This window comes from Onychomys torridus, chromosome 3 (assembly GCF_903995425.1).
Source record: "Onychomys torridus chromosome 3, mOncTor1.1, whole genome shotgun sequence".
Classification (NCBI taxonomy): Eukaryota; Metazoa; Chordata; class Mammalia; order Rodentia; family Cricetidae; genus Onychomys; species Onychomys torridus.
Genome location: NC_050445.1, coordinates 74,581,745 through 74,598,667, shown reverse-complemented (window position 1 = coordinate 74,598,667; position 16,923 = coordinate 74,581,745). Strand labels below are relative to the sequence as shown.

The following is a 16,923-nucleotide window of genomic DNA, read 5'->3' as shown; positions in this document are numbered from 1 at the left end:
GGGTTGGTCTGCCCACCAGGTCTCCTTCATCCTCAATGCCAGGGTGAGCTCTCCAGTACTGCCCCAGCTAGCTCATCCTATGTAGTAAGCAGCAAGGTGTGGGGCCAATTCTCCTGCTCTCATATCCTTGGAGTCAACTATACTGTGTTGCTTAAGTGAGGTACAGGGCCCACTCTTCCTAGTTCTCTATCTGGTGCGGGATAGGATCAGCTCTTTCATCTGCAGCAGGTGGCAAAGAGTGAGGGGGAGGGCATCTTTTTCTCTCCCCTATGACCACATGGCAGACAGGGGGTGCAGGGACAGCTCTCAAACTCTCAACCTCAGAGCAGGCTCACCTGCACCCCCAAGAGTAGGGGCAGCAGTACTGAGTTGCTCAGGTGAGGTGCAGAGCCTGCTTTCCTGAGTACTGTAGCTGGTGAGATGCTGGGACAGCTCACTGGTTCTCCTGACCTGTGGCCAGCTCTCCCACATGCCACAGGTGGTGAGGGGTGGGGGAGGGGAGAACATCTTCCCCTTTTTCACAACACCATATAGCAGTTTAGGGGCAGGGCCAGATCTTCCATGCTCTTGTTTCAGGGCCAGCTCGCCCATATCCCTCTCAACAGGGTCAGCTACATTGTGCAGCATTGGCGAGGTGCAGGGCCTGCTCTCCTATGTGCTATAGCTGGTAAGGTACAGGATCAGCACTCCCATCTGCCACAGGGGCATGGTGGGGCATCTTCCCTCAATGTCACCACCACATGAAAGCCATTCCTTTTAAGCATTTGTTTACAGCCATCACTTCCTGGTTATCATGTGCATGATACAATAATGATGTATTGACACTTTATACAACTGACAAATTACCACAATTTGAAAAGCTATGCCAAGTCTCTGCATGTGTGAGCCAAACATGGATAGCTAACCTGGGGATCTTGAGTGAGAGCATATATTCAGTCTGAGGGGAACAAAGGGTATTCTTTGCCTTTCTTGTCTAGGAGGGTAGAGTACATTAATGATAAAACATTATGACAATTATGTCATGTTTAAAATTAAAGATTTATAAATATGGGAAAATATAAAAGTCAGTTCATCAAATGAAAATGGAACATGGCACTTAATTTTTTTTGTTTTGTTTTTTTGTGTGTGTGTTTTGGGGACAGGGTTTCTCTGTGTAACTGCCCTAGCTATCCTGGAACTCACTCTATAGACCAGGTGGACTCGAAATCAGAGATTTGACTGCCTCTGCCTTTGGGGGTGCGAGGATCAAAGGCTTGCATCACCACTGCTCGGCGGCACTTCATCTTAAAATATGACTTTATGCCTTTGTTTTCCTTTAAATTTATTACAATGAAGTCAGGTTCATACATCACATTGCAATATTTGTTCCAAATGGCAACACTCACATGCTAACAAGAATCTTTATAGTGAGTCTATCAAGTAACTGCAGCTCCAGTTACAATGATAGTTAACAATTATTAAAATCATAGCAAAGTCTCATTAATGAGAAAAACCCCACTTTGTTCAGCAGGATGCTGAGAAAAAAGTGGGAGATGCTTCAGTTATGCACAGTTTCACTTCATAGTTATCCAAGGAACTATGTCAAAGTCATAGGTCCTGTGCTGAATTTCCTTGGCATTCTCTCATCTCAGTCCTACCTGACCTCAATCCTTCAGAGCATACGAGTATTTTTAGGTAAAATTGTAGAAAACTAAATGAAAGAAAATGATAAAGCTGGACCAGTGTAGGTTTTATAGGGTAATGGAACTTTTATTGTTTTGTTTAATTTTTTAATTAATTTATTTTTTATGTGTGTCAGTGTTTAGCCTGCATTTGGCTACTAGAAATTTATTATACATAGTACCAGAGGTAATAATAGCAATTGCCACTGACTGAAGATTATAACGCGAAACACTAAGCATATTTCACAAGCATGTGTGTGTGTGCCCCCTCCACACACACAAAGGAAGTCATTATTCCTAGTTACAGGAGGGAGCACAGCTTTGGCTTCTCATGTGACAACTCATGGTTTCTATGACAACGCTGAAATTCATACCCAGGGTTCTTAAGGCCTCCACTCAGTGATTTCCACGGTCATTGCAATCCCCTCTCACATCGACAGTTCTCAAAGATATGATGAAAATGACATAAGGACAATAGCTTGGCTTCTTCTCCTTTCAAATGATAATCAAAATATTCCATTCATTACAAACTGTTGCCAAACAAATTCTCCTATAAATTAAATGCAAATAATCACCACCCTGATAATGCTTTCTGAGCTTCCTCAGATAACAGACTAGGAGATTATGAATAAAGAGAATGATAATGTGAGCTCTAAACTGACACAATCTCTGTGAAACACAACTAATTTTACATATCAGCTGAAGAAACTCAGATTGTACCCACAGTCAGAGAACTAGCCACCACAAGAAAGGCACCACAGGGTCTCTGTTCCCAGGCTGCTAATGATCAGCTGTTAAGAATGAATTTCTGGGTCCTAGTAAGGCTATGCTAATAGATCCAAGTGTTGAAGAGAAATATTTATATCTTTAAAAATCAGAAACAGTCTCTTTTGGGTCACAGCTTTCCAGGATTAATAAAATGTCATATTTTAATAACACAGACAAACAGATGCTGTAACATTAATAATATAACTGAGGGTAAAATCCATATCATCCTATTAGTACAGATTGGTATATGAGTCTCTTCAATTAAATAATACATTTAATTTATAATGCAGTGGGTGATGTGCAAAAAAAAATTCTCTGAGCTATGTCTTGAGAGGTAGTCTTGAAAGGTAGTGATACATCTGGTAACAAGTCAGAAAAGTTCCCTACTACTAGAACCAAAGAAAAGCATTTATGTAATTACTCACATATTCATGTAAGTTGATTTTGCCTTCTAATGACTTTTTGATACAGAAAACATAAACCATGAAAACATTTCAATATCAAGCCAGGGAAGAACAGATCAGACACACATTATATTTAAAATAAAATACACATACAGGACTAGTCCATAAATTCACTGAAAAACACTTGCAATGTTGGGTGGTGGTGGTGCACGCCTTTAATCCCAGCACTCGGGAGGCAGAGGCAGGCAGATCTTTGTGAGTTCGAGGCCAGCCTGGTCTACAGAGCGAGATCCAGGAAAGGTGCAAAGCTACACAGAGAAACCCTGTCTCGAAAAACAAAACAAAAAAAACCCAAAAAACCCCAAAAAACAAAAAAACCACTTGCAATATCTTCATTTGCAGGAGCACCTAAGCTGTGATTATCACATAAGCAGATAAATGAGATTCAATATGTAGAATACAAGTGAAAAATTGTAGTAATATTTAATTTTAGGGTAAAATTTCCTTATCCTTCCTTTTAATAATTTCTAATTTTCTATGTCCTATTACACATTGGTCAGACTGTTTTCTGTAGGCCTAATTCAACAGACATCCACTGGTAGAAAAAATAATAATTAGAGCCAAATAGTATTAGTAGTAGTATTGGCCAGGAAGTGTTGGTATTCACTCTTAAAAACACACAGAATACAACTTTAGGCATAACAGCGTAGTCGACACTGAAGGAGAAGCAACTCTACCTTGCATTCTGGACAACCATGACTTGACTGCATTGATTCCAGAAGCCAGAGGAAAGGGTACAGCAGGAAAGAGGGAAAGACAGGAAGAAAAAAGTTAGGAGCAGAAATAGACAGGAGCGTGAGAATAGCAATCACAGAAGCAATGCATAGCAAGAAACTGGCTTGAGACAGACGCTAACCTCAGAACTACCGTGAAATGGCTCTCCTTTGTCTAATAATCCTAATTACTCGGCCACTCAGTAATTAGTGATACCTTAACGACAGATGGGGAGTTGACCAGGTTAGCGACATTGGAGCTGAATCCCACTTAGTGAGGGATGGTGGGAAGAACTATGGGGGGCGGGTAACAGTATTGGGTGTGCATTGTTTGTCTATTTCACTCTACTTTTTATGCTTCCCAGCTAAGTATTACAGATTTCCACCTAAGTCATGCCACGCATAAATATAAGTGTTCTTGTGCAGTATAAAAGATGACCCCGAGGGCCGCCGTCAGTGGGACAGAAAATGAGTACTTTCCCCTCATCCACTTAAAATACTTAGAGACAAATCCCTCGGAGTAATTTCCCATAACTTCCTAATTTCTTTAAAGAACACAAAAGTTCTCATGACCAAAATCAAGGTTTTTTATTGTTTGTTATTTTTGTCCTACTCCCCTGAAAAGATGGGGCCAAATTGTATACACAACTATATAAACTTGCTAATTAATTAAAATAAACTAAAAGATTCTCTTTCCTGGCTTATGTGGCCATTTTATTGATTCTTCATAAAAATTACTGAGGATTTCAAAAATCCTTAAGAAAATAATATTAGACAAACCACACCAACAATTCTTACTTTCCAAAAGGAATTCATGGGATAGTTGTATGGAATCAGAGCAGGTTTACCATTTGTGATTTATTCTCTCTGCATTATCTGATTTCTTTGCATTGACAAATTAAAAATTATGATTGTGCTCTCTTAATACTGACCAAAGAAACTGATTATCAAAGAAATAGTGATCTGCCTGCGGTGACTCAGGAAGAAAACAGCAGATTCACAGCTGCACCTATGTAACTCTAATATGGCTCCTTTTCAGACAAAGCAGTCAGGGTTGGAACACACACTTGTGCAATTTCGCTGCTTTTAAGTCTGTTGAGGCTTTGCAGCACACAATGTAGTTTTGCAGAATGTTTAATATGTACTGAAAAGCATTTGTAGTTGATGGGTAGCGTGTTTTAAAAACACCAATGAAGTTCTCAAGCCAACTAAAAATATGAAAGATATTATTGAAGAAATGAAGGAAATATTTGTGAATTTTAAATGAGTTATTATTTAAAGTTATATACTGAAATATTTGCAAAAACTGTTAATTGCTAGGATTTTTCAAAATGATCTGGATGTAGAAAGCAAGTAAGAGTAAGTGTAAAATCTAACTGGCTAGGAAGCAAAAGCTTTTGAAGATAAAGGATAGCCAGCCATTAGACTGTGTCCTCTGCTTCTGTGCTATACTTAAAATTTTCCAAGCAAAAATCAATACTCAAACATTTCCTCCAAATTCAGGAGAAATGAAACCAATGTTGCCATCAGCTGAGAAAGTTTGTCAACACATCTCCATTTGTTGACTGTTCATGGTTCCACAACATTAACGTGGCTATTATAAATATCTTAGCTGGGCGGTGGTGGCACACACCTTTAATCCCAGCACTCGGGATGCAGAGGCAGGTGGATCTCTGTGAGTTCGAGGCCAGCCTGGTCTCCAAAGCGAGTTCCAGGAAAGGTGCAAAGCTACACAGAGAAAACCTGTCTTGAAAAACCAAAAAACAACAACAACAACAAAAAACCTTAGATAAGGTACAATGATTTGTGGAGGTCAAATCTCTGTGCTAAACCATTTTCAAGTACTTGTTCATAAACTAGAACATTGCTATTAGCATCAATTATGTGATTAATTTTATGCATCTCCAAAGAGCACGTATCATTTACTTAGTATTTTTATTTGGTGCTGGGGACTGAAGTACTCAAGTATGTCAAACACATACCTTGTCATGGAGGTAGACCCCAAGCCCACAGCACTTACTTTATATCATCAATGTGCAGATTCCAGAAAAGATTCAATGTAAGTTACTCCTTGAAATTCACCACAATTTCTTAAATGCTTTTAGAATTTATTCGGCCACACAACACAAGAGTGGTTCCCACAATCCAAACACTCTTACTCCCAGGGAGACTGACTTTATTCTGACCACTGCTCTCTCAGACTTCGTTTAAAATTTTAATTCAACCATGTGTACTAATTAGAAATAAATATGATAGCAAAAGCAGACAAGGACAGGGTGAGAGGAGCAGTCTAGGGTAGGCTTGGAAACTGAAGACTGGAAGATGCTCTTAGGATTGTTTAGACTGTGGGCCCTGATACTCAGAAGACAAGGCCTCTTTACTTACCCTCGCCCTGGAAGTAGGTACACCTTAACAAAAGGGTCAGAGTATCCATTGTTGTCTCTAGGGACAAGATTTCTTGCTTGAAGAATATGTATTATAAGATTTCCAAGGTCATAGTTGATTTGAAGCTTTAGGATGTAGAAATAATTCCATGGGGGGAAAAACATGTGAAACAGTATCATTGCATACGTTACCAGTTCTTTAAACACTTTATAAGAAGTTCATCTCAATTTTACTTGAAACTAAACAGTTAGAGCCCAGTTTATCCAAAAGCTCACAGGCATGTCTGGATTTCTAATAAATATTATGTTCATGTTCCAAGACTCTGCACAGAGAAGAGACTTGGCCTATTAAAGTTCATTTAGAAGGAAAACATTACAGTAAATTTTTGTTATATTTTCATAATGAAAATTTATTCATAGCAAAATAATATATCCCACTTATATTGATTATTGCAATCACTAGATTTTGACAATTATTTGTAAATGTATATAAAATGGCATTTACATTTCATCAATGAACAGTGAGAAGAAAGGTTATGTGGAGAAGATTCTATCAGTACTGAGATTAAAAAATTTAAAGAAAGAATAGATTTCAATTTTCCTAATTTCTCTGAGTTTGAGCCTGTAGTTTTTCTTTCTGAACAACTACTTTTAAAGTAGGAGACTGGGATGATATTAACTTACTCTTTTTGCTTTAAAAGTTGAAGAAGAAAGATGAATCATATCTTTAAGATGCTTATTAGATACATTGCCATAAAAAACCCAAGATTTAAATCAGATAATTATTTGAGAAAGTATCATAATCTAAAATGATTGAGCTTAATAGTTTTCTATTTTACCATTGAAGGATTCTTTTGTAATTATTTAAATTAAGTCTTAATTTCCTTTAAGTTTTCCAAGTAGTAGAAATGAAAAGAACTGTATTTAAAGGAGGAACTTATATATAAAAATACTGACTTTTTAAAATAATTCATAGAAAACATATATGTAGTGTTTATACTGGATCAAATCTTGATTTTAAAGTTTCACAATTATCATTTTGGCACAATTTTGATTTGTGTATGTTTTTCAATAGAAAACAAGTCTTTAATTGCATGATTCCACAGGGAAAAGCCTAGATATCTCTGACAACCATGAAAAATGTGTGACTCAACAAAGTCATCTGTCCTAAGGGAAAACAAAGACAGGGGGGCTGGAACTGCATGCTGTGACAGGACACAGGTACACAGAGGTAAATAACTCACATTTAGCTTTCTCTGAAAAGTTCATTTTCATTTTCAACTGACACTGAATTTCATCTATTTCTCACTGACATGGAAACCTGAAGGCCACCTTGAGAGACTGTTTTTCAAAACTTTCCCCATTCATTCCTAAAGACCTCCATGGAGCTCAGGGGTCAGACCAGTGTGAGCATGGGAGACCTGGTCCATGCTCACACAAGGGGTCTCTAGTGCCTGCATTTTTATGATTACAATTCTGTGTATGCCATGAGAATAAGACTTTGCCACACAAGGGGAAATAACTGAAACACCAGCTTTCAGGATATTCTAACTCAGAGGTTCTCAACCTGTAGGGTATGACCCCATTGGCAAACCTCTACCTTGAAAAATGTTTACACTAGGATTCATAACAGCATGTTTACAGTTACAAAGTAGCAACAAAAATAATTTTATGGTTGGGGGTCACCACACATGAGGAACTGTATTAAAGGGTCACAGCGTTAGGAAAGTTGAGAACCACAATTAACTGCTAAGAGGCATTGTGTTAGGTAAATCTCAACTTCAGAATTATGTCTTACTGCTGAAGGATCGGATGCAGAAGAAGAAACAAAGGAGCATCAAACTCAACAGAAACAGCAAACATCTGTCTAAAGGGAAGAAGTTAAAATGTAGGGGAAAACTAGTGAGAATCAAAAGTTGGAGCCCTCCCCATGTCGCCCGTGGAGGGACAGAAGGAAGGTCTGTGAAAAGACTGGCTTCTGCACAGGGACACCAAAATCAGGAATGTACAGCAGGGCACGCACAGTTTCCCGGTTCTGTCCTGAGAGGTGCTCTGGGACGACCCTCTGCATTCTCACAGCCTCCCATTAGCTTTGTCCTGTGTGTGCAATCACTCCCCACTCTGTATCCTCATTCTTGTAATACTTTCTGGAGGTTACTGGTACACGGCTTTTTATTATGCTTCCCCCACCACTCTGCCCATCCCTCTAAAACATGTAATGCTATATTATGTGAGGGAGAATTCACCTCTGCTCTCATCCAAGGTTCCTTCTGGAGGGGTCAGCCTCTCAAAGCTGATTCAGTCACTGCTCAACTCTGAAAGCAACAGCTTTCTGTGTATTACTGAAACACATCCAGTAACACATCCCCCTTCTCTAAGCTTATTGAAACCTTCGTCCACATTTCTGCTACCCTGTGAAGTCTGTGAGAATTTCCTTTACACCATGTTGGAGACACACCTGTTTTTCCTTATTGGAACCTTGCTGTCCTCTGATAGCTAATTTGTACTGTGCTAATTTCTATGTGATGTTTCTCATCTACCTAGAATTAATTTTTGATATTACCTAAAGCCAAAGTTTTACTAATATGTTAATATTCAAAAATACTAATATCTAAATTGTGATAATACAACATGCAAATATAAAATTATATGCATTGCTAAAGTAACAATTTTTATACTATTTATTCTATTTTCCAGTTAAAATATTTACCTTATTAATGATAAAGTTATTATGACTTACAATATGAAAAAGCTTCCCTATGATGGTTGTTTATCAATTAATTAGAAATCGATGATTTAACAAGAGATATCTTTGGACTCATGAAGCTTGAAGATGGGCCTTCAGGTGTTTGGAAGGAGAAGTTGTGTGTGAAATGCTCAATAAGTACACACTAGCTGAAGCTCAGTATCTAATGACAAAGGAGTTTACAGTCTGGAATTTCAAGGCTATGACTAGTTTCTACACACACACACACACACACACACACACACACACACACACACACACACACACGGACATGCTATGCTGTAACATTGTATTACCTATACAGCTTTGTATATGTTATAGAAAGTGAAAGATCCAAACAGACCGTTATAAATTCAAATAGATAAAGGATAAAAACAGAAAAGATGATAGAATGATGATATTAAAAGTTTTCATACCTGAATTTCTCCTGTAATTGGATGAGAGGCAACCTTTGTTGCATCAGTAGGCTGAAATATTAAAGACCATATATGACATTAATAAAGTATTCATAGATGTTCTCATCTTAACTGTCTTTTGAAATTAACTTCAATTGGTTATAGCACACTGACTACATAATACATTTTATCCATTTGGTTGCTTCCAAATTATAGCATCTACTTATAATTCTCATATTTATTTAAGTTTATGGATACATAAATCTATTTTTCATTTTGTAAAACCTGTATTGAAGTCATGATTTTATAACATTAGTATTCTCAATTACTTACAAAATGAATACTTTTTGTTCAAAGCATTTTGCTTAAGTTTTTAGAGGCTTTAAAGAGCTATTTAGCAGTGAAACAGTGTTTACATAAGTCTGCCTAGGAGCGTAGAAGCTGCAGTCAAAGTCACGTCCATGCTCCTCTTCTTCTAGCTCACTGCACAGTGAAGCACCCAAGAAACATTTTCCTATGAACAGGTCATCTTCAGTTAAAATTGATCTTTTCAGGTAACTTTTCATTTCCCTCATAAGTCCTTAGGCAAATGGAGCTGTCAAAGCAGTTCAGAAAGTAATCTATGGCTCAGATGCGGTGGCATGCCCCTTATACACCTTTAATCCTAGCAATCAGGAGGCAGAGGTTGGTGGACCACTGTAAATTCAAAGCCAGCCTGGTCTAGATAGTGAAGTTCCCAGCCAGTCAATGTCACACAGGGAAACTCTTTCTCAAAATAATAAATAAATAAATAAGTTAATTAATTAATTAATAGAAGTGATCTTGTAAACTAATTCATATTGCTGAATAAATGTTGTTTATGAAATAGAGATGATATCTCTGGCCCCAAGTCTATGATAGAATATTAGGTAGTACGGCATCAATATAGAATGAAAACCACCTTACACATTAAAGCCTAGCTACTTATTTGCATGAGAAATTGGTTTTGTTTTAGTAATTGAATGGAAAACTGAAATATCCATTATAGTATCTTCATATACTTGTTAAAAAATAGCTACTTTTAAAATATAATTTTATCCCATAATGAGCATACTAAAAAAAAAAAGTAACTCTATGTCAAATATTGTAACCAAAGGGTGGGGTGAAGGGGTTAAAGGTACTCAAATCCATATCTTATAATAGCTCAGTTCACTCATAACTTATGCCCTCTATTAACATTGCAACTCTGCTGGGCTTTCAAAGGATTAATGCTTGCTACTAAATAATCAGATTTATTTAGTATGTCTTCTATTTTAAATTAATTAAACAAGACAACTAAACAGTGAAAAGGGTTCCATGCAAATGCCTAGATGTGTTCACACATTGAAAAAAACAGCTTGGGCTTTCTCAAGTGTCCCAGATTCACTCACAAATGGACCAGTTTGGGAGGAGAACAAGCTTGTCTTCTTTACAGCCTCCTGGGTTCTGCTATGAAGACAACAGGAACCTTTAAATTGGGGTGAAGGGCACAGTTGTAATGGAGGTTGTGAAAAGTACAGCTGTTTGAGTTTTCAGACCCCTGTAGTCCTTCTAACTAAGTAATGTGTTTTGAAGCTAGTTTTGTCAACTGTTGTATTAAAACAACTACTTCAAGAAAACCGATGGGTGGGTACTATGGATTAGGTCGGGGGTATTCCCGTGTAAGAAGTTTGAGAAGCTGTGCATTGCTCTTCAGGTGCACAGGTCCCAGAGACCTGTGACTGCAGTTACTAAGAAGAGCATAAAAACAGTGTTTTTAATTTTACATGAAGGTTTAAAAAAACTACTAGGATTTAGGACATAGATAATTGTTAAATTGTTTAGCCCTAATTATTTCATGAATAGGCCTATTATTGACATGAAAAACTTAGCGCAGCTTGTTTTTAATTTTATCATCTCTTTTCCCACAATTACATTTGATTCTGTCACATATTAAATATTGCATTCTATTTCACAAGTTCATTTACTTATCTTTTTTTCTCCCCCTTCCACAATAGGTCCAAATGTATGTTCTTCAAATAACTAACTAAATTTCAAATGTGTGAGGCTTCTTTTTACCAAGTCCTACTAGAGGTTTGAGGGTATCATGACAGCAGATTCCCATTGCATAAGAACATATAAAACTAACAAGCACTTCAATTAAATTATTCACACCATGGTTTAGAAGACCGTATTTTAAAGATAAAAGCAAAGACAGGTTAGAATTCCAGTGCTAAAACCTTTCAAGACAAAACTGTACCCTTAAGAAGATAAAGCAAAATAATTAATTAAAATAGTTTATATATTTGCTTGTGGATTTTTATTGTTAAATCAAAGAGATTGAAATTCTGTTGTATTTTATATAAGCATCATGTAAAAATTATTGACTAATATTCTAATAAAGTATACCCTTTCAAGAAAAACTATTAAATGGTTTTAAAATATATAAAACAATTCTGTGTATCATTATATAATTTTAAATTTTATTAAAATAAGTAGAATTCATAGATGATATACATTATTCAAAAGCAACCATCCAAAATATTGTTAATGTTTCAGCAATTGTTTACACATGATCACTTAAATGTGGGAGGAATGCTCAACAGTGTCCTGGAGAAAGTCTTTTTTCTGTGACCCCAAGTTAACAGACAGTGAAAGCTACAATTGACAAATGCAATTAAATAGGACTTACATCTTCTGCCTCGCTGAGAAACAAACACACCCCTCTGAACAGAAACATCAGTAAAATATATCCAACAAACAATTAATTTCCTCAATATATAAGGAACTTTAAAAATTCAATACTACAAAACAAATAATTATAAAAAATAGACCATCGTCCTAAATAGGTATCTGTCAAAAAAGAAATTATACCGAATGGTCGGGTCTATTAAAAAAATTTTTTTCCAGCATATCCCATTCCCCTGTCCAGGAAGTACAAATCAGACCAACCATAGTGATCAACCCTACATACACTCTCAAAGGAATGGTTATATTAAAAAGATTATGATGAAAAGTACTGGGAAGGCCAAGGTGAAAAAGAGCCATTGAGCACGGTTGGTGGGACTGCAAATTAGCACAGTCATTTAAAAAAACAGCACGATATATTCTAAAACAAGAATAGGCTCCAGAAATCAATTCCTGGCCACACATCTAAGGAAATGGAACCTGTATTTGAAGAGACCTTTGCCTGCCCACATCTATTTCAGCAGTATTAACACCAGCCAAGTAAAAGAAACATCAGTTCATCAACCGATGAATAAAGATAAAGAAAATGTGACTCTCTAGCTGTCATACAATCCCCCCACCCCTTTCTTGAGGAGGACTCCTGGCCCCAGCCCAGTGCTTGGCTGTGGATCTCTACATCTACTTCCATTAGTTACTGGGTAAAAGCTCTCTGATGACAATCAAGGTAGTCACCAATCTGATTAAAGGAGATGACCAGGTAAGGCATCCTCTCCACTATTGTTAGAAGTCTAGGCTGGGTCAACCTTGTGGATTCCTGGGAGTTTCCCTGGCACCAGCTTTCTCCTGGGGGAGGAGCTTGGTCCTGCCTCAACTTGATGCTTGTTGACACCCATTGGAGGCCTTACCCATTCTGAATGGAGACAGAGGCGAAAGGATGTATGTGTGTGTGGAGGGGAGGGTTTGAGGGAAGGCAGTGAGTGTGTGTGTGTGAAGAGAGGAATAAGGGGAAACTGAGATCAAATGTAAAATAAATGAAAAAATGTAATTAATAAATAAAAATATAATATAAAAAATAAAATGTGACATATACCTGATGGCATAGTATTGAGTTATCAGAGAAATGTAAAATCCTATTGTTTGTAGGATCTATTAATTAAAAAATAATAATCCAAGTGCAGAAAGATAAGTATTACATGACTTACTTACATATGGAATCTAAACTCAATTTTTCCTAGAATAGAGACTGGAGTGATGATTTTTTTAGAGAGAAGGTAGAGGGAAGAGAAGGAGGGGGTTAGATGAGAATAGGATCCAGAGTTCTATTGATTAGCAATAATGGAGTATTTACCTATAACATTTGGAAGAATGCATGTTGAATATGACCAATGCAAATAAGCAGTAATAATCACATGTGATGAATATGCTCATTACTCTGAGAAGATCATCCCAGCATATACTAGAATAAAAAGGTTGCAGAAGTGCCAGTATGATGGCTCAGTGTGTAAAAGGGCTTGCAGCCAAGCCTGACAAACAGGGACTCCATGTTTGAATAAAAAACTCTGACTTCCACACATGCACTATGGCATGCATATGCCTACTGCTACCTGCACAAAATAAATCAATAAAACAATCAAAATATTGTAAGAAAATAAGGAAACAACTCACAAAATACAAAGACATGCAAATATTTTAATCAAAATCATCTAATAAAATGTTTATGGATATAAACATCCAAATGTAGACTGATAGTAATTATAATTTAAATAATTTAGATTTAGTATATTATCTTGTGCAATTCAATTGGAATTTTATATTATTAGGGTATTTTATGTTATATATAGTGCATGAGTATATTTTAAGTAATTAAATATTTAATTTAGTTAGTTCTATGCCTACAGAAATAAAAACATTTAAAACCTTAATTCTGTATATTATCTTAAGAACATATGGCATGTCTAGCTTTGCTGTTGCCTGGCATTAGGGTATGAAAGCTTCAGAAAACTCTATGCTTTTAGCATGTAGGAGACAGGAAACAAATGATAATTCAAAATGTCAGCTATTTACAAATATATTATTTAGCAAATGGTACCTGCTAAAAATAAGTCAAAGAAAGAAACAAAAGACTAATAGGTAGTAGATCCTGTCTCTAAGGTAAACCTTCACATTTTCACTTCACACACACACACACACACACATACACAGACACACACACACACACACACACACACACACACTACATATATGTCCAAAATACACAGATTTGATTAGTGCCACTGCTAAGAGTTAAGCAATCTCTGTACTAGAACTAACAAATGGAGTATATTTATGAGTCACAGAAGTAATTAAAAATTCCTAATAGCCACACTAAAATCAAACAAGAAATATTATAATAATATTTATATCCATCCTAAATATCGTCACTTCACCATGTTAGCAAAATAAACATTTCATTGAGATATTTCAGTCTTTTTTCACACAAAGTCACTGGAATTTGGCCTGCAAATCGTACAGATGTCAACTGAGACCAGCTTCATGTGATTAGCAGTTATTCTTTACACAATGGAACACTAGAACTATATATTTCAGCCAAATATCACAAAGCTACACAGACCCAAATTATTTGCAACTTAAAGGGTGGCTACATGTCATGCCAGCTGCCCATACCACTTTCCTAATGCTGTCCTGCTTCAAGAGTTTCCATCTTCTAAACCATGGTCCCCAAAGCTAACATTTTATAGTAAAGTGAATTTGTAAATTCATACCCATAACAAGAACAGAGGTTCACAGGTGATCACTAATATTTTGATTGTTTGTTACTGTTCTGTGCAAGTCACTCAACTGTACAAAAACAGTTATGTTTTATGGTGCCTGTAGCCAACATAGGAAATAAAAGGAAGAGCCTGACCACTGCAGTCAATGTATAAATGTCTTAAGAGACAAAGAAAGAAGCTTTGGAAGGAAGAAGGGAGGATAGCAGGCAAGCAGGCAGGCTGGGAGGCTAGGAGTGAAGGAGGAGAGGGAGGAAGAAAGGAGAGAAGAAGGAAGGAAGAAAGGAGAAGGAGGGAAAAGAACACAAAAAGAAAGATTTCTAATGTCAGAAAGACTAACACACGAAGACTTCATGGGGGACATGTCTTGTTAGCATCTTACCTTATTCCCATCGCCAGCTCTGCATTTCCTACAGACTATAGAGGAAAGGCTCAGCACAACCCTTCATGCCTTTCAATATGCAACCATCTGCTTCTATACGATATTCACCCCTAAAGTATCTGTGAACAGCTACCCTCCAGACATGCAATTTTCTGTCTGAAATTCTTTTCACTCTGTGTTCTCTCTTGGAATGCTGACTCCTTTCTTCCTTTTACCTAAAGTGGTTCATAACCACCACTCTCCAAGGTGTCCTCACTCTACTTATACATACTAAAGTTGGCTGAGCATCTTTTCATCTGTAATTACACCAGCGATTCTCAAACTTTAAGGAGCATCATGCACAGCTGGAGACATTACAAAACCTAGGTTCCTGAGATCAATTCACACAGTTTTGGAATAGTCAACTATGTGTAAAAAATGCAATTCTAACACATTCCCATATGGTGCTGTGCCAAATCTGGTGAACTGGGAACATGATTTAGAACTACTGGTCTCCTTGAAATGAGAGGAAGGGGAGTTTTCCATCTTTGTACTCTGGTAGAGCATGATGCCTGAAACTGGATGGTCATGGACAGTGGCTGTGGAGCAAAAGCTGGAGTGGAAGGTTCATAAATGCAACACTGATCACAAGGACATCAGGACAGACACAACAGCATCATGCCATCCATAATTTCTAAGAAAGGAAACCAATGTTCCTTCTAGGTTATTTTAGAATGAGTAGCATAGGGCCCTAGGAGAGATGGCACAGTGCACATTCAGGTAGCAGGAATGCCTCTTAAATAGGAAGGTGGCATGTCAGAAAAATGACATTGTATTGTCCCCTGCCTAAGGTTGAAGCACTAGTGCATGATCCCTTTTAGGTCCCCAGCAACTTTAAGGAAATAGAACTGGAAGTGTTTCTAGTAAAGACATGCACATGCAGAACAACCCATGAGTTAGAACTAAATGGAATTCAGAAGGGTGATCCTATACCTCTGTTGTTTTTCTTTCTTTTTGACCTAAGTTATTTCAATCTCTTTGTACTCTTTACTGAGAAAAGTCTAGCAGAATATGTGTCTTTTGTTTTCAAAAGGTCATAAAGCTAATGTTCTATATGGAAGGAAACTAAGATTTTGGAACAATGACCATCTGCTGAACATCAAAATCAAAGTATCACATTGTTCAAAGTTGTCTTTCTAAAAAACAGAAGTGTATTACAATGTGATTTTCTATCTGGCCCAGTTAGCAGTCAGTTTCAGTAGATCCTTAGGACATGACCCATCACAAGAAAACTCTTGAGAAGATCACTTCACCTCCCATCTACCTTCTGTCTGGGTTAAAGAGCCAAAGTGGCCACTTGCAGTGACACGGGGCACATCTCACCTTGCTGCTGCCATGCTTCTTTTTGCTCACAGAGGGTGATCCTGGCTGCCCAGGGCTGGGAACAGAACTGGATCCTGCTGATGTGGGACCTGAGTGAGCATGAGATCCTTTCTCCACGACTGACGACATGACCAGTGGTGACTGCTGGAGTGAGACCTTCTGCAGCTCAGCCGCCAACTGCTTGGGATCAACCCCTGGGGACTTTGCCTTATCCACTAGAACAAAACAAAAGGCTTTACATCTTGGGTCCACATGTCAGCCATATTGTGACAGCGATACTTGCTGGAGTTCTAGGTAATGACACCACATTATTTAAAGATTAAGTTAAAATTTTAAAATCAAATGTACTCTATGAAAAATTTATGTATCTATTTTTAGGGAACTCTAAAAGGCGCAGGTAGGAGTGTTATAATGCTGAATTACAATGAGAATCTGAAGTTCTGTTATGTTTTCAGGAAAAAATACTTTGAATATTTTATTGAGTGAACTCTGGGAATGACAAAATACCCTATTTTATCCCCCAAGTACTTGTATATAGACACATATTTTCTTTCTTCTAAAAGTTCCATATTTTGTTCTTTATGGAAGAAATTTC

The 16,923-nt window shown here is 37.2% G+C and overlaps 1 protein-coding gene across 3 annotated transcripts in view; it reads right to left on the bottom strand.

The window, feature by feature from the left end:
* Pclo (piccolo presynaptic cytomatrix protein) overlaps positions 1–16,923 on the bottom strand; it is a 341,154-nt gene that overhangs the window by 63,770 nt on the left and 260,461 nt on the right. For all 3 annotated transcript variants that reach the window (XM_036180305.1, XM_036180306.1, XM_036180307.1), the window contains exons 13-16: positions 16,329–16,543; positions 9,153–9,203; positions 5,992–6,116; positions 3,571–3,597 (exon numbers count right to left, since the gene is read on the bottom strand). In XM_036180305.1, coding sequence (XP_036036198.1) covers positions 3,571–3,597; positions 5,992–6,116; positions 9,153–9,203; positions 16,329–16,543 — 418 coding nt within the window. The remainder of the gene's footprint in view (positions 1–3,570; positions 3,598–5,991; positions 6,117–9,152; positions 9,204–16,328; positions 16,544–16,923) is intronic.